Source organism: Crotalus tigris, unplaced genomic scaffold (genome assembly GCF_016545835.1).
Source record: "Crotalus tigris isolate CLP2741 ecotype Arizona unplaced genomic scaffold, ASM1654583v1 scf7180000018825.4774228, whole genome shotgun sequence".
NCBI lineage: Eukaryota > Metazoa > Chordata > Lepidosauria > Squamata > Viperidae > Crotalus > Crotalus tigris.
The window spans coordinates 2,632,723-2,651,345 of NW_024097215.1; the positions used below are offsets into that span (position 1 = coordinate 2,632,723).

The 18,623-nt window shown below is 42.7% G+C and overlaps 1 protein-coding gene across 3 annotated transcripts in view; it reads right to left on the bottom strand.

Annotated features, from left to right (window-relative positions):
- Window positions 1-18,623, bottom strand: part of AEBP1 (AE binding protein 1) — a 32,887-nt gene that overhangs the window by 2,577 nt on the left and 11,687 nt on the right. For 2 of the 3 annotated variants that reach the window (XM_039356489.1, XM_039356488.1), the window contains exons 6-20: window positions 16,153-16,239; window positions 14,614-14,694; window positions 12,753-12,809; window positions 12,216-12,308; window positions 11,859-11,930; window positions 11,335-11,444; window positions 10,603-10,742; window positions 10,089-10,173; window positions 9,151-9,295; window positions 7,713-7,804; window positions 7,088-7,211; window positions 5,668-5,864; window positions 4,362-4,541; window positions 2,528-2,870; window positions 869-1,008 (exon numbers count right to left, since the gene is read on the bottom strand). In XM_039356489.1, coding sequence (XP_039212423.1) covers window positions 869-1,008; window positions 2,528-2,870; window positions 4,362-4,541; window positions 5,668-5,864; window positions 7,088-7,211; window positions 7,713-7,804; window positions 9,151-9,295; window positions 10,089-10,173; window positions 10,603-10,742; window positions 11,335-11,444; window positions 11,859-11,930; window positions 12,216-12,308; window positions 12,753-12,809; window positions 14,614-14,694; window positions 16,153-16,239 — 1,946 coding nt within the window. The remainder of the gene's footprint in view (window positions 1-868; window positions 1,009-2,527; window positions 2,871-4,361; window positions 4,542-5,667; window positions 5,865-7,087; window positions 7,212-7,712; window positions 7,805-9,150; window positions 9,296-10,088; window positions 10,174-10,602; window positions 10,743-11,334; window positions 11,445-11,858; window positions 11,931-12,215; window positions 12,309-12,752; window positions 12,810-14,613; window positions 14,695-16,152; window positions 16,240-18,623) is intronic. The other variant, XM_039356490.1, reaches the window with a different exon arrangement.

Sequence of the window (18,623 nt, forward strand, 5' to 3'; positions counted from 1 at the left end):
GTGGTCATCCACCTCAGGCCTCAGAACATACTCTGAAAAGTCCATTAAGCTATTTAAAAAATATGGATACCTGCTAAGAACTCTGATGGCTCATAGGATACTTGGCACGAATTCCAAGTTAACACACTAGATATATTTTGCGTTGTACATAACAGGAAAAAATACTTGTTCTTAGTAATCACCATCCACCAAAATGTTTGAGGGTGCTCAGAGCAAGGTCCTTAAAGGAACTAACCCTGTGAACACAGTATTTAGCCATCCAATATTTTTACTATCCTTGAGTAGCAGAGACACCAGAAGAACTAAGCGAGCTTTCAATACTCCAGCTAAGTACAAAAATACAATAGTTCAGCAGGTAAGGCATTGATCTTGAGTATAGATACTTAGATTTAAATCCCTTTCCAGACACACAGTTTATTGAGTGACTTGGGGCCAGTCACTTAGCTCAAGATGAGTCGTTGACTTATTGGTGGGAGAATAAGTAGAGACACCGCTCTAGACACCACCTTGAACTTGTAAATGTAATTTTAAAACGTGCATTAATAATTTCCCTCTTTTCCATTAAAATTACTACTTGGAGACAACAAATGGAAAGCACAAACGTTTTCCATCTACTCTATAGGTCATCCAGTAATGGTGCAGATGGACAAGTTGCCTTCTTCATGCATGACTTGGTGAAGGACACTCACACATGCAAGTAGAAGCAAAGGTGTATTATTGGCTTAATCCTTACTGACTGAGGAGGGTATCGGGTGCACCCAATGTACATTGAGATATTCTAAGCGCTAGGTGCTACTTTGCTGTATCTGCCCAGCCCAGCTGAAAAGTTGTGTTCACTGCCACTCTCTGGGCCAACTCTGTACCTCACCTGTTCCATAAAAGTCAGCATTGATTCCTTGTTGTTCTCCCACTCCTGTGGTAGTTCACTTTCATGGGGAAATTTGTCACACCCAGGGTAGATGGAGAGCTCCAGACAGTTGGAGTGTAGGTAGCTGAAATCATTCAGGGCTGAAAGAGTTATCAGGAAAAGAACATCACCCTCCACTCTCCACTTAATGACTTAATTCCCTTGACAAACACAATTCCACAAGTTGTACAAAAACTTTGCAAAGTCAGAGGATGAAGGAAATTTAGAAAACTGACTGACGCTCAAATCCTTAAAGGATGAATTTCATGAGAAAGCTTCAAGAGAGAACCGCTTCAAAAATAAATATCTTCCATTTAGCCTCATTTCCTACTGGAGGTCACACCAACCCATAAATCCATCTAAACCTAGTGTCACCTCTTACACACACACACGTACAAGATTACAATTTTGAAATCCAGATTTCCTTAACATAATTTAGAGAATAATAGTGTTAATATTGTTAGATAATTGCAAGTTAAAAATGTTTTCAGAATTCTGCAAAATCACCATCTACCTCTGCCCAAATAGTTCTGGGGTAATGCTCAACAAATGAAATAAACTTCTATATCAGATAGATAGATAGGTAGGTAGGTAGGTAGGTAGGCAGGCAGGCAGGCAGGCAGGCAGGCAGGCAGGCTATAGCAATAGCGCTTAGACTTATATACTACTTCACAGTGCTTTACAGCCCTCTTTAAGCGGTTTACAGAATCAGCATATTTGCCTCCAACAAATAGATAGATAGATAGATAGATAGATAGGCAGGCAGGCAGGCAGGCAGGCAGGTAGGCAGGCAGGCAGACAGACAGACAGACAATGGCACATATTAAAAATGAAATTTTGTTGCTTGCTCTCAAAAGGGTACACATAAATAATACACATTTAAACATGCTATATACAACATATGTACAAACCTACACCCTTAAATATAAATATTAATCATAATACAAGATGGGTCAAGCGAGGCTACCAGCTTGATGGTATCTGTGCCACAATGTAGCATCCCCCCTTAACAGTAAGAACATTAAGGGTCACTGGTCACATTTTAGCCAGTATGCCATAAGAACTGCCAAAGCTGCACTTTTTCTTAGAACCGTTTGCACTATTCCATGCAGATTAGGGACTAGGGATTAGTCTAGAGATTACCATGAAAGCCAACATCCTACCACTTAGGATGCATGCACAGTAACTCACACTCAGGATAAACGAGGAGAGAAAGAGGTATAGGGATGGCAGTCCTTATCTAAACTAAATTTAGCTATATATATATTTTCCCCTTTCCTTGTCTCATGTCTTTAAATATTTCAGTTTACTCTTTCCTCCTTCCTTTTTGTATTCTGCAAAAACGGGAGGATATTTTGAACCAAAAGGATCGACATTGTAATGAAAAAATATAGAATGCTTCTCGGGCGCTCCATGCAAATTCAGAGCTAAACAGGAGAAGACCAAAACGGCACTAGACAAACACGAGTGGAAAGCAGAAAAAGGCAGGAGAACTTGAAAGAATCTTGTTTGAAACGCGCCCATCCACATGTGCAGCTCCGTATTATCAATAGTGGCAATTCTCCTAACAGACCAGACTGTCAAGATGCCTTTCACTTGTCTTCCATGCTTCATACTTACTGCCCGCTTGTGGTTTCCACTTAGCCCCATTGACAATCCCCATCCCGTTGGTCATATCTTGGTCGTGACAACCTCCACGAAATGTTTCCGTCATGGTGAGATGGGCCGATGCGTAGGAAATTGCCAGCCAGCGGAAGATGGCATGATCTGGGGTCTCTTTGATTTCTGGGTTCTCCTCTTCATAGTCCTCCAGGGAAGGTGGAGGAGCCACTTCATTCTCATTGATGGGCCGAGCCATGTTAAAAGGATAGGTAATCAGTTTCTCGCCCCCTTGGAAGTTGGCACCAAGCACAAAGGGGATCTTCTCCATCCAGGCTAGGATGGCCCTCACCTCAACGGCCACCTGGGAGAAAAAAGGTTCCGAAGTAAAGTCATGGATGTTGGAAAGAAGGTGAACACATCACAATATGGTGGTGAGCACGGCACAAGACATCGTGGGCTGTTCCCTGACTCCACTGGATGACATTGCCAGGGCCTGCTGCCTTGGCAGAGTGAGGAAAATCTTCAGGGATGACTCACACCCTGGTTGGTACCTTTTTATTCTCCTACCATCGGGTAGGAGATACAGAAACATAGCCAGCTATACCAACAGGCTGAAGAACAGCTTCTATCCATGGGCCGTCAGGCTTCTGAATGGGGCATAACTTTACAACTTTATGCATGACAGACTCGTGAGGCCGGCGTGATGTGCAATTAGTTCACCGGGTGAAATAAGTTGGGGGCCGAGCCATGTTAAAAGGATAGGTAATGAGTAGTCACCGCGAGTTTGTGGTGGTGGGGGGCACAGAGGGAGGCTCAGCCAATTTCACTGTATACATGTTATACTTTGATAATAAAGTATTATTATTATATTCCAGTGAAAATAAGCATTTGTTTTCTTGTAAGCCATGATTGTGCTGCTCTTTTTTTTTTCATTTTAAAAATGAAGCTGTATGAAGTTCTACTTGGTAGCAGTGTTCCAGTATATGAGGGGCTGCCACAAGGCAGAGGGGGCCAGGTTGTTCACTAAAGAACCAGATGGAAAGATGCAAAACAACGGTTGGAAACTGATCAAAGAGAGAATCAACCTGGAATTGAGGAGAAACTTCCTAACAGTGAGAATGATTAACCAGTGAAACAGTTTATCCCCAGAAATCGTGGGTGCTCCATCAGTGGAGATTTTTAAGAGGAGACAGGACATTCACCTGTCCGAGACAGTATAGGTCCTCCTGCTTGAGCAGGGGGCTGGACTAGAAGATCTCCAAGGTCCCTCCCACTTCTATTCTATTCTGTTCTGTTCTGTTCTGTTCTGCTCTGCTCTGCTCTGCTCTACTCTATTCTATTCCCTATTCTATTCTATTCTATTCTATTCTATTCTATTCTATTCTATTCTATTCTATTCTATTCTATTCTATTCTATTCTATTCTATTCTACTCTACTCTACTCTACTCTACTCTACTCTATTCCCTATTCTATTCTGTTCTGTTCTGTTCTGTTCTATTCTACCTCAATTTCCATCTCAACTCCTGGTGACTTCAAAATCAATTTAGTTTTCTTAGTGATAGCCCAGAAGCAATTTCCTCCAGAATGCTTTTTTTTCAAAAACTAGCCTAAAACCCTGGGATTAGGCGATGCTCTCAACCAAATCCTAAGAAGGTCCAATCCTCTTCGTTTTTTCTAAACTCATCTAGCCCAAGCAGATGAAAACAAACAAAAAGCCCCATGATTCTATATTTTATTTCTTGAAGTGGATTATTTCTGGCTTTAAAAACCCACATACTGTACATGTTTTAGGGGCTGGTGGGTTTTTCCTGCACCAGATGCTCACCCGCCTTCCCCCATCTGTGTACTTACTGCAGCATCTTCTGCAAGGTAGTGATCAGGAATTGGCATGTGGTGGTTGGGGACTCTGTGTGGTACCCATTTTCTCTCTTCTGCAGCCCAGAGGATGCTGTTGAGATCAGGGAAGTTCTCAAAGAGATCAAAGCCTTCTTCATTCCAGTGTCCCAGAGCCCAATTCCCCAGTTCTGAGCCCTGAAAAGAGGGTGAACATGAGGTTATCCATTCAGTCATGTCCAACTCCTGATTATTGTGTGGACCAGGTCTCTCTACATCTTCCAGTCTTGCACTGCTTCTTTGAGTTTTTCTAGGCTCTGGTTGCTGTCAGTTTTGATGGTGTCCAGCTGCCAAGTTCTTTGGCAGCCTGTCTTCCAAACATAACTGCTTTCTGCACTGAATTCCCCCACATGACATGTTCAAAATGTGTGGAAAAGAGGATATGCTTGCATAATCTTATTCGTGGCTAGGCCTTACGCTTATTTTTTTATTGGTTTCTTGTTGCTTTTTTGAGACTCCCTCAATCACAAGTAGGCCTCCCTATTTTTGTTCCTCGTGGTGGTGCTGCCTGGGGACTGTAAACGTATGTGTAAAACTAACATGGCAGTTGTATGTAAACACTAACTTCAAATTTGCAAGGCTGAAAATTGCTTGCACGCTTTGTGTTCCACTTCGGCAGAAGACCTAATTCTGAACCAGCCATTTTTCTACACACACACATACACACACACACACACACACACGTATCCGTATGTGTGTATGTATGTATGTATGTATGTATGTAGGTAGGTAGGTAGGTAGGTAGGTCTTTGGTTATTCGGGTTTTCTCCCGCGTCAAATTGGAAGTGTCTTGGTGACGTTTCGATGAAGTCCCATTCGTCATTTTCAGGCTGGTGTTTTCGGCTTCGTGCTTCTAGGAAGCCGAAAACACCAGCCTGATGATGACGAATGGGACTTCGTCGAAACGTCGCCAAGACACTTCCAATTTGACGCAGGAGAAAACCCGAATAACCAAAGACCTACATACAAACACCCGCAAAAATCTCAGAAAACATATATATGTATATGTGTGTATACACACACACACACACACACACACACACACACACACACACACACAAACAGTATAGTGAAGAAAGCAAGGTGCAGCTTTGCAAAACCAAAGCAGATCTCAATATGCGTAATTTTAGAAAGTTAGCAAATCGATGCATTTCCATCTTATTTTTTTTTTCTCCTTTTAGTAATAGCCCCCAACCCTTCCAGCTTAAGGTTCCCTCCATCTATCTTTTGTTTCCTTCAGCTCTATTGACCAATTCAGCCTCACCATTTGGCTGGCAATCTCATAGCCATCGGGATTGAGTGACGGGACGAGGTGGATGCGGGTCTCTGTCACCAGGTTCCGGATGCGCGGATTCCCGTCCTTGAACTCCTTGCACATAAACTGCATCAGCATGAGCAGCAGCTCCCGACCCAACACCTCGTTGCCGTGAATGCCTGCAGTGTAGCGGAATTCTGGCTCCCCTATCATGATACAAAATGGGAAGTTGCTGATACTTCAGTAGAAAAGGCAACAAACATATTTGCATCAATACCCATCATGCTATTCCCTTCCCGGGGAAGCCGTGTTATGCAAAAGGTGGAAAGAAAGTACAGGGCAAAAGAAATTTTTGTTGTTGTTAGTTGCGAAGTCGTGTCTGACCCATCACGATCCCATGGACAACATTCCTCCAGGCCTTCCTGTCCTCTACCATCTTCTGGAGTCCCTTTAAGCTCACGCCTATTGCTTCAGTGACTCCATCCAGCCACCTCATTCTCTGTCGTCCCCTTCTTCTATTGCCCTCCATCTTTCCCAGCATCAGGCTCTTCTCCAGTGAGTCCTTCCTTCTCATTAGGTGGCCAAAGTACTTGAGTTTCAACTTCAGCATCTGGCCTTCTAAAGAACAGTTGGGGTTGATCTCCTCTAGGACTCACCGATTTGATCGCCTTGCAGTCCAGGGGACTCGCAGGAGTCTTCCCCAGCACCAGAGTTCAAAGGCCTCCATTCTTTGGCGCTCAGCCTTTCTTATGGTCCAACTTTCACAGCCATACATTTTACAAGGTAACGAAAGTCTACTATTTGCTCTAATTTCTTATTATTTATATATGGCTTCAATCATTTCATATTATCCCTTTCAAGCATAACTACTTTTATCTTCAATATGTTAATTTTTAGATCTGCAGGTAGTCCGTTTGTTTAGTGACCATCTGAAGTTACTATAGGACTGAAAAAATGGCTTATGATCAGTTCTTATGCTTAGGATCATCACAGTGTCCAGACAGTCACATCAAATCAGTCAGCAGACCAATAGTCAAATCAAAGTTTGGTTGCTTGGCAACCAGCATCTATTTATGACAGTTGCAGTGTCCCAGGGTCACGTGATTGTCATTTGCGACCTTCCCAGCTGGCAAAGTCAATGGGGGAAGTCTGGTTTATTTAACAACTGCAACATCCATTTAACAACCACACTGATTTGCTTAACAGCATGACAAAAAAAAATCACTTTACTTAACAAGCACTTTGCTGATAATAATAAGTAAAATATGTATGTAGCTGTGTGCAAGTGTATAAGTCTATTGTGTCTCTGGGTGTGCACCCAGGCTCTTCTCTTGAACTAAGATGAAAAGAACTGCGATCCAACCTGCATAATATGTTGGGATGTTTGAGTCCTTTGGGCCTGGCCTGCAGAAGGCAGAGGGATTCTTACCCAGTTCATGTTCCCCTGGATTATCCGATATCTCCATAGCATAGATCTTAAGCCCTCGAAAGCTTTTGCCAATATTGTAGATACGGGTGATTGTGGGACATTCTTCATTCACCACCTTCATAAGCTGCAGGGAAGGAAAACAATGGTAAGAGCTGTGGTGGCACAGTGGTTAAAATGCAGTATTGCAGGCTAACTCTGCTTACTGCTAGGAGTTCAATTCGGCTCAAGGTTGACTTAGCCTTCCATCCTTCTGAGGTTGGTAAAATGAGGACCCAGATTGTTGGGGGCAGAATGCTGACTCTGTAGACCATTTAGAGAGAGCTGTAAAACACTGTGAAGTCTAAGTGCTATTTGCTATTACTCCCAGCTAGAAAATTGAAAATAAAGGTGGGGTTAGGTGGAATCTTTTGAGGGATTCACATCCTGCAGATATGCTGAACAACTTCCAAGGGTAATTCATAGGACATACAACCCATCTGAGGATCTCAGACACTGTTGTATTCAAGTTGAAATCAAAATTCGAGTGGATATATTGTCTGTTATTCTTTACCTCTAACCTGCCTAAAGGTCTTCAAAGCATCATTTCTTAAAGAGTAAAGATCTTCTCCAACATGCCTATAGTCACCTGTCTCATGTCCTTGTAGTTGTGATGGCGAAAGTCCAGGTTGTCCACTGATGTCATCACTTCATTTTGCAAACTGTAGTAGCTGTGGATGCCTGCAAAAAGAAGGGAAGAGCAGATCAAACATGGCGAGAACTTTAATACGAATTGTCTCTCTTTAATACCAAATCAATAGCGGTTTATTACCCGGTCAGAATTTTAGTTCTGCTTAGCCCAATACTACCAGTTTTTCTAGCAGCAGACCCTTAAGAGTTTGGTTTTTCAAAATGCTCCTTTTGAACTGGACAAGGATCTTCTACAAGCAACACTAAGCACTGAGATGAATTTGAATGTTCAGGTAGTTCTCAACATACAACCATTTGTGTAGCAATCATTTGAAGTTACGAGGGCAAACAAAGTGACTTATAGCCGGTCCTCATACTTAGAACCGTCACAACATCCCCATGTATCAGAACCCGTATCAATAGATTCCCAATTCCTTTTCTTCCCCCCTCCCGCATCTACTATTTCTTTCTCCTTCATCTTGACCCGAATCTCACTCTCTTCTCATCCTGGGTTCTGCATGCTCCTAGCGGGGAGGGGGGAAGTGCTTGAGGGTTATTGCCTAACTTCCTCTATTGCTAAAATGTAACACTTTGCTTTCCTGCAATATTTCTTGTGAACTTTCCCATTACTGTCAGCTAGCAAAGGGAGGGGAAGAATGGAATGCAACCTCCTGCGACTCTGCTTTATCTCCGTGCTTCCAGAGAAAGTGCAACCATCTGCTTTATCTCCGTGCTTCCAGAGAAAGTGCAACCATCGCAACTACAACCAGAGACTGGCCCATGTTATCTCCCTGTTCCTATGGGGAACCTAACACGTGGGGATTGGGCCATTTGAACTGACCGGATGAATTATGGGGTGGGGTTTTGCTTGGGATACTTTTACCTATCGATCTAGGCAGGAAATCCTCAGATCCTGTCTAGTATGCCTGCTATTAACTTCTCCTAATAAAAGATCCTTTTGGAAGAAACCGCTTCCACGAGTTCTGCTTTCTTGGGATGAGGTTTTGAAGTGGGCCCTGACACCATGGTCATGTGATCAAAATTAAGGTGCTTGACAACAAACGTATTCCTGATTACTACAAGGTCCCAGGGCCACGTGATTGCCATTTGCGGTCTCTCCAGGTGGCTTCCAACAAGCAAAACCAATAGTGGGAGCTGGATTTGCTTAATGATTATGTGATTCATTTAACAACAGCAGTGCAAAAAAAGATTGTAAAATGAGGCAAAAATCACTTGACCACCCCCTTGCTTAGCAACGGAAATTCTGTCCCGGTTGTGGTCATAAGTTGAGGACTGCCTGTACTGTATTATGGTAACTTTTGCACCTACTCAGATATAGTTTTAAACCGGTCGATGCTCTGCCCCGTTCTACAGACCACCGTTTCTCCCATACTTACTGGAGAGGGGACAGCCCAGAACCTCCAGTCTCATACAGAGGCTACCGTTCCAGGTCAATGGAAAGACCCGAATATAACGGGCCACCTTCGGTTCTTGGAATTCGGTCATCACAGGAGTGTCCTTGTCAACATTTCCATAAAAAAGCTAGAAAAGGGGAAAGGGAGTTAGAACAGGGGGAAGGCTTTTCTGCCAGTCAAGAACATCCAGCTACTATCTAACTGTATCCTAAAGAGACTCCTTGTTGTTTTCTTCAAGACCTTTCTAATGTAGCACTTATTGTACTTATATCAGGGGTCCTCTTTAAAACTTGGCCACTTTAAGACTTGTGGACTTCAACTCCCAGAATTCCCCAGCCAGCATAGTTGAAGTCTTAAAGTGGCCAAGTTTGAGGACCCCTGACATATATCCTTTGGGCATGTGTCCATTAAAATAAGGTTTTGGTTTTGGTTTTACTGTTTTACTGTTTTACTGTCATATCTTTTGGTGTTCCTTTTGAACAATTTTTTTTTCACTATTTTGACTGTCCTACAGGTTCGTACCACCACGTCTGATCTTTTTCTCTGCGGTCCCTCTGGAAATTAATCTTGAAATCGACAGACCGATTTGCAAATGAAGGAACAACCAAGTTGGAGAGTGACCATGGCCCTCAGACTTATGAAGCCTCTTGAATTCAACAACACAATACGGGTCCTTGCTAATCAGGACAAAGTTTTCAGTACCCCGGGCCTGACTTTTTTCTACTTGGCCTCCTTCAGCTGTGTTGGGATTACCACCTCCATAATTCCCAGCCAGCAGAGTCACTGCCAATTTTGGGAATTGCTGTTTCAGCCCATCTGGATCCTGTCAGCTCAGGCCAGGAGTGAATAAAAGAACACTGTTAAAAGATAAATCACTTCACATCAGGGACCAGTAGGGTTTTCCAAGGTCAAGTACATACCATTTCTTCATAACCATTACTGTACATGAGCCAGTTCTGGCTATCATTGCTGAAGCCAACGTAGAAAGTGGTGACAAAGTCCTCACTAGGATAGATAAAAGAGAAAGAGAAGGCTGATTGGTGGGAGCTAGGAAGCCGACTGGAGGCAACAGGGGTGTTCTTATCTTTCCCCCTTTTAAGAAAACCAGAATTCTAGTCTTGATTAAGAGAACCTGAATAATGGGAATGAAGCTGGGAAAGGACTCAAAAGCCATAAGATAATCCAGAAAACTTCCACTAATCAGGAACTGGAATCCCCCAATCCTATCTGCTCATCATAGTCATGATTATACAATAAAATACCCATCATATAAAATTCATTTTCTTCTTTAATTGCAGATTTGTAGAGGAGATCCAATGTTGAGCAAGCACTGCATTGTTGTCCATTTTCCCATCCACATGAATTTATTTCACCCAGGCAACTGATCCTACAAGACCCCACACATACAGCACACTTGCCGGAACCCTCACATACTGGAGGAGAGAATCCCGGCCTTGGATGATGACTCCTGTGAACTTGGTAATTCGTCTTGTGTCCACCTGGATCCACTGTATGCTACTTTCATCCTCTGCGCACCATGCACCATCAAAGTAATCATTCTCATTGGATCCAGCCTGGAGTGGAGAAACATAACAAGGAAAGCACAGAAGTACATCTTTAAATCAGCATTGAATTGATTTAAAGCTCAACTTTCTGGAAAAAGATGTAGGAAGTGGGTAATTCATAACACCCATGCAGCAAATAAATTTAAATTATGGAGGGTCACCTAGTCAGCTAGATGTTTAGACTAGATTTGGTATTTTGTCCACCTATTGATCCCTTCCCAAGCATCTAACATAGGCAGATATTGTTGTTTAATGATATTTAATAGTATCATTGAAGGATGTAAGCTGTTCCTAGTAAAATTACCTCTTGCAATTGACTAATGGTGATTTTGTCAATGCCGATGGCGTTCAAGTGGTGCTCTAGTTGTTTTGGGATTGTGACCAAGATATCTATATTACTACTGATACTATCTTTACTTTCTTCTGCCACAGGTATTCTACTTCTATTCTACTTCTATTTGGTGATCTATCTCCATTCTTTCTCTTCTCTTCTGCTTTCTCCAGGGATTGCAATGTCCACTATCCGGACTTTTAATTGATATATGAATATTATTTCAGAGACATAGAGTTTACTACTTGAGATATCAATTCCAAGAAATACCTGCATGTTCAGACGTCCACGCTGAGCTCCTAAACCATGTCGTAGCATGGAAGAAGACAAGATCTGGTCATCCTCAATTCGATGGGATTCCAACCCGATGGGCGGGCATTCTGAAAATCCAAAGACATGGGCAGGTCATACTTGCAAGCCCTTTGATAAGCCGCTGCTGCTGCTGCCTCAGTTGCCCAAAGAAACGCTCAAAGCATCACTTTTGAGCAGTCATATAGTCAAGTAAAGGCCTTCAAATGGGCAAAATACAGAATGGCCAGGATTTCACAAGTAGACACATACAGTTGCATTGATGCGTCTTTTACTCCTCTATATTGGTAGCTCTTATTTCAACCAGAGTTTTTGCCCCCTCTTTTACCAAAGAGAATCAAGGTGGGGTTACTTTAAGTCTCTTTCTCACACTTCCTTCTTTCCCAGGATTGAGGTGCCATTCCTCATTTATTTTCTCTTAATGGTTCTTCTACCGACTCTTGCATTCCTTTGTCAGCGTGATCTCTGCACTCCTTTACACTTACTTATTTTCTCTTCTGGAGTCCACACATTTTCATCGGTTTCCCATTTTTTCCCTCCTGTTTTCTTTGGCTTCCCTGCACGTGAGGAAGAGGCAAAGGAGAAGTTATTCAAGCAGGAAAGAAAGTAACCAAGAAGATCAAGGACAGTAATTGAGAAACTGAAGGGGAGGCACTGGATTGACAGATGTTAGAGGTATCTTTCTCCAATCTTCTGAAGTCCATGATCCTAAGTTCATTCATGGGAGCTTCTTGGCAGAGTCTAAGCCCCAATTACTCTGCCTGAATATAACACCAAAGCAAATACTCTTTCAATTACAAGCTCAAGAAACTGCTTCTCTCTTCTTTATGGAGCTTACCCACCTTTCTCCTTGCCTTTCTCCTCTGTCCATTTGCTGTCCTCTGTCTCACCCTCCTCTTCCTCCTTGCTACTGCCGCCTCCTTTCTTAAGCTTCTCTGATCCAGAGCAAAGAGAAAAAGCGTTAACACCAGGCATTGAGAGTCCCAACAGAGCAGATTCAATCTTTCTCAAGCTCTTGTTTGTTGGGGCAAATGTCCAGATAAAGAAGATAAGTGATGAGATTGTAAAGCACGCTGAAAGAAGTGCAAAGCCGAAATGGTGGCTTATAGTTGATGAAGAAGTGATGATCACACAACTGGGCTAATTGATGGAAAATGTTATTAGGGCAGAGACACAAAGATGCCGATGTTGATTCTCTTACTTGCTTGAAATTGGGTAGGTTGGGAACTCAACTTGGCATTTGACACATTGTGAGGTCAACCAGTCCATCCAATTCGCATTCCCTCCTAACAACAACCCCCTTTTCCTGCAGGCTCAGGCCAACCCAGTTTCCATGTCCTCACTTGGTTTGAGTTTCTCCTCATCTGTCTCCATCTCACCTTCATCTGTTTCGCTGGGGAATTTTTTAGGCTCCCGGGGAGGCAGACCATAATCCACTACAAGGGAAAATGAGATTGGAAACACAGTTAAAGGAGCATACAGGTTTTCCATAGTTTCACCATCTTTTCAAACATCATCATCATCATCATCATCATTTGGAAGGGACCTTGGAGGTCATCTGGTCCAACCCCCTGCTCAGGCAGGAAACCCTATACCATTTCAGACAAATGGCTGTCCAGTCTCTTCTTAAAAACTTCCAGTGTTGGAGCAGTCACAACTTCTGGAGGCAGGTTGTTCCACTGATTCATTGTTCTATCAGGAAATTTCTCCTTAGTTCTAGGTTGCTTCTCTCTTTGCTATTACAATTTCATGACAGATATATTCATAGAGATTTCTTCAACATATATATTTCACCAGCATAATTCAAAGAAGCCTCCGTAGACTAGATGTTCTCCAGAAATATGAACATATCACTTTCCAGAACTCCTAGTCAACATAGGAAATTCTGGAATGAGAAGTTTCAACATATTTGTACACTATTTCTTTGGATAGTGCCGATGTAAAAACCATGGTGCAGCAATTACATCTGGACTTGGCCACTTCAGAAACTTATGTATACTGTTGCGTATTTCTGAGAAGGCAGAAAAAAAATGGAGCAAATAAATATTCCACTATACAATCATTAATTTAACTTTTCTCTAAATCCTAAAAGGTTAAGTCACCCAGGCCTTTCTCAAAGCCATCAGTTTTATTTCATGACCAAGCTAGCACATCCCAGTATGAATAAAGAAGTTTAAAACATATACTGTAGTCATCTAATTGGTCTTCAGAATATGGAGACGGTGAAGAATATTGACTTCTTCCACCCCCACAATTCCAGCAAAATCAGTTAAAGAGAATTTTTGCCAGCAGGGGAAGTAATAGCATAACAGTCTGTCTTGCAATCGCTTGACTGGAGGTCCATATTAATAGTTTCATAATAAACAAATAAGTGTACATTGAAGAATATTCCTGGGGCCCTTTCCAACTGGAGGATCAAGAAGACTAAAATGGATATGCGTTTCTTGAAGACCAAATTGACCCTTCAGATTTATCTCTTGCTGTGTTGGGAAGTTTACTGGTGTACATTAAAGCAACACCAGGACCCATTCCACCTTCCTAGCTGAAAGGGGGCAATCAACTGATAAATGTCTCTGCATTGTTTCATGTATGTCATTCTTCCTGGACGTGGCTCATGGCCAAGATAGCTGGGGAAGAAGGAAGTTGCAGACCCACACAACAGTCAAGCATCAATAGGGAGAAATTTGGTCCAAGCAATGTGTGCCTGCCTAAGAACTTGACTAAACTTGGATTTGGCTAGTCTAGAGAAAAGAAGGACTGGGGGGGGGAGGGACATGATAGCAGTATTCCAGTAATTGAGAGGCTGCCACAGAGAAAGAGGGCGTCAATTTATTTTCCAAAGCACCAGAGGGCAGGACAAGAAACAGTGGGTGGAAATGAATCAAGGAGAGAAGCAACCTACAATTAAGGAGAAAGTTCCTAACAGCGAGCACAATTAACCAGTGGAACAGCTTGCCTTCAGACATTGTAGGTGCTTCATCACTGGAAGTTTTTAAAAAAGAGACTGGACAGTCACTTGTCTGAAATGGTATAGGATCTCCTGCTTGAGCAGGGGGCTGGACTAGAAGACCTCCAAGTTCCCTTCCAGCTCTATTCTGAGTCTGATTCTGAACTCCAGTGATCTCTCAGGAACAAACATTAGAGAGATTGCTAAAGAAGATCCTATGTGAAGGAGACACAGATTAATCGGATTATTCTTCTTTTATGACCCTTCCATAAAAGGCATGAAATAGCACATACCGTCTTCATAATCGGGCAGCTGGAACCCTCCATCATAGTGACTCTCGAAAGGAGGGGTGGGAGGTTGCTCCACCTTCTCTGCTGAGCAAAACAGAAACAGCAGTTGGATTCCAAAGAGGCAATAACTCCTTGGTTGAAGGTCCTTTGGAAGAAGGCATTCCTAAGCAGACCGTGCTTGTGGCTCTTTTTCTGCTACTAATTGTTCCAAGATGAAGTGTTTAGAAGCACAGAGGCATATGACTGGCAGACATAAAACTGGGGACTATGAAGTATCTTCTGCCTCTCCGGTTAACTCACAGCAGGATGAAGTGGGTGAACATTCCCTCTGGCCCATTACGAGAAGTTGATCGGGAAGAGGCCATCCAGCTAAGATTAGTTGCACAAGGCTGAGCAATCTGAAAGCACATGCATGCCTGCAAACCTTTGAGTCAGTGTTGGCCCTTGGCAGCTGTGTGGACAAATCACTGCAATTTTCTTGGCAAGATTTCAGAAGTGGTTTGTTATTGTCTCCTTTCTAGGGCTGAGAGAGAGAGTGCCTGGCCCAGGGTTACCCATCTGGCTTTGAGCCTAAAGCAGGACTAGAACTTTTCGTCTCCCAGTTTCTAGCCTGCTACCTTAATCACTACACCAAGCTGGTTCTCTATTAATCACAAGGTTGATTTTTTTTTCTCTCTGAAAACAATTAACAGCCTTCTAAGGTCATTGCTTCCCATTTGTGCGTGAAACTAAATTCCTAAGTGTTTTAAGTCTTATGAACTTTCAATATGTAGCTATATCGGGAGAGGGAAACTCTCCTAAGTAGAAAGAAATAGGCTAAATATCCCTTATAATGATGTTTTCTCAACCTTGGCAACTCTGAGATATATGGACTTCAGTTCCCAGAACTGAAGAGAATTGAATCCACACAACTTACAGTTGTCAAGGTTGAAAAACATTGCCCTACAATACCATGCCCACTACGAGCCTCAGGGAGAAACAACAATAATAACAATAATACATTATAACAACATGTCCTAGCCATCCATCAAAATGGCCATCTATTGCCGATGTTGTAAAAACAGTGGCTTTCCAAGGATTCAATCATCTTTCCCAGCTTTAGCTTAAAACCCCAAGACCTGAAGAAGCTCACATTAGTTGAGGGAATCCAAATCAGGGAAGGTAGTCCTATCCAATAAGACAGACTTTTGATAGCCCAATTGGCCAGAGGGTTTTTGAGATCTTGTTGCAACAGATTTAAGGCCAAATGTCATGCTCACACAACATGGGTGAAGTCAAGCATTGAACTAGCCATTTTGGTCTCAGAACCATTGTAAATGCCGCTATCAAAGCAATAGAGGATCTGATTTTTCCATTGCAACCGCTCAGTCACCTGAACTATGAGATGGGCAGAAAATAAATTAAGCAGTAAAATAAATATTTTTTGTGTTTCACCAAGGGGTTGAGAAAGAAATTTGGCCCTTCCCGCCTGCCTCTGTCTCTCAACCTCCTTCTATTTTTGAACCTTCTGATAAAATGATAGGGAGCCCAAGGTCTACCTACTTGGTTTCTCCTCTGGTTCCAGCCTGGGTCTCTCAGGTTTCCTTTGTGGTGTTTTTTTGAGTTTTTTCTCACGCCGGACATATTGGTCTGTAGAAAGAAAAAGGATTCCTTCAGGAGACTGGGAGATTGTAAGAAAGGAGATTCCATCCGTGCGTTTCACCCTACCTTCTATTTTGTCTTCTTGAAGCTATGGAAAGGTTTATTTATTTGTATCCGGCCTTTATTATTTTTACAAATAACTCAAGGTGGCCAAATATATCCAAACACACCTTCCTTCCCCTATTTTCCCCACAACCACCACCTTGTGCGATGGGTTGGGCTGAATGAGTAGGACTGGCCCAAGATCAGCCAGCTCCCTTTCATGTCTAAGATGGAACTAAAACTGACAGTCTCCTGGTGAGCCACCCAGCTGGCTTTCATGTCTAAGTGGGACTAGAACTCACAGTCTCCTGGTGAGTCACCCAGCTGGCTTTCATGGCTAAGACAGGACTTGAACTCATAGTCTCTTGCTTTCTAGCCCGGTGCCTTAAGCACTACACAGTTAGTGAAAGGGGACTGTTACTTTGGATAAAATGAACCAGTGGCCTATCAAAACTGATGTCATAACCTGGGAGTCCTCCAGACGCCGAGGCCTCAGCATCCAGAACCTTCAGCGATGTTCTTGGAGGTGGGAACTCAAGGAGCTGAAGCTCACATTACTTGAGGGAATCCAAATCAGGAAAGGTAGTCCCATCCAATAAGACAGACTTTTGGTAGCCCAATTGGCCAGAGGGTTTTTGAGATCTTGTTGCAACAGATTTAAGGCCAAATGTCATGCTCACACAAGATGGGAAAGTCAAGGACTGAACTAGCCATTTTGGTCTCAGAACCATTGCAAATGCCGCTATCAAAGCAATAGAAGATCTGATTTTTCCATTGCAACCATTCAGTCACCTGAACTATGAGATGGGCAGAAAATAAAATAAGCAGTAAAATAAATAAAATAATATCATTTATGAATCCATTCCGAAGCCTGCACCCACTCCAGCAAAATCCTGCTTGCAAATGCATCTCTTCACTTAGAGTAACACTGTTTGACAGCAGTGCAGGGAATAGCCCTCTTTTCTCCACAGACCTGGAGGGGCAGGGAAATGTGCAAAACGGGGGGCAGGGGGCAAACAAAAAAGCCAAAACTACAGGAAGTGCCAAAGAGATATGAGCATATATAAAGTCGCAATTCTCTAACTTTATAGGACATAAACAGAGAGCCGGAAGCATTCAAACTCCTGTGGTTCCTAGCTCAGTGTCCGGCATAAAATAAGAGGATGAAAAAAATCCCTAGACAGCCAAGCCTTAAGTTTTGGTCCTAATGCCAGGTAGCTTTGCATTTGTTTTGGCAAAATCTCTCTCATCTGTCAAACATTATTCAGAAAACGCTGGGCATTTTCCACTCACGTAGGCCAAAATAAAGCCAGATCACGAGGCGGAAATGAAGGGTAAGTCTGAAGGAAGAGGGAGAGGGAAGGTTTCTGTGGTGCTGAACTGCTTCCTTCTATGAATGTTGGCACAAATCTAAGGCAGATTGAAGGCACTGCAGCATTGTAAACATTATTATTATTATTATTACTACGCGTCCATCATTTCTGCCACCATCTACAAAATGGACCGACTGTTTCACAGCAGAGATCAACCCAGAAACCGCCTTCATTTCCAGCTCGCAGCATGGAATTAAAATAGTTCTTCTGCAGCTCTGAAATGTTCTCTTTCTCTTTTTCTTGAATGCCTAAATGCGAGAAATAATTTTCTTCTGAAATGTGGCTTGGAGAATTTCCGACGCACGTGTCTGCAGGGCACAGAAACATGCAGCATAGTGGTCCCTTTATCCTTTCAAAAATTCAGCGCAAGGGGGGCCACAGTCACTCTTGGTGGAAGATGATCGTTAAGAGACAGTCTAGATTCTCACTGGGGTGGACATCAAAGAGCAGGAAAGAACAGGGAGGTGAGCCACGGACCAACAAGGAGAATATAGGTAGTCCTTGACCATTAATTGCCATTAATTTAGCCACTCTTCAAAGCTACAGCAGCATTGGAAAAAGTTATTTACGATCGATCCTTGCACTTATGTTAAAACTTCCCCATGGTCACATGATCAAAATTCAGGTGCTCGGGACCAGCATGTATTTACGACTGTTGCGGCATCCTGGGATAATGTGATTGATTGCTGTTTGCAACGTTGTCAGGCAACTTCTGACAAGCAAAGTCCATGGAAGAAGTTGGATTCACTTAACAATTGGGTGATTCACTTAACAACTGCACTGATTCATTTAACGGTGACAAAAAGATAGTCATAAAATTGGGCGTGACTCACTTAAGACCTGCCTTGCTTAGCAATGGAAACACGAGTCTTGATTGTCATCGTAAGTTGAGGACTACCTCTAGATAGTATAGAGCAATGTTTCTCATTCTTGGCAACTTGAAGACGAGTGGAGGGA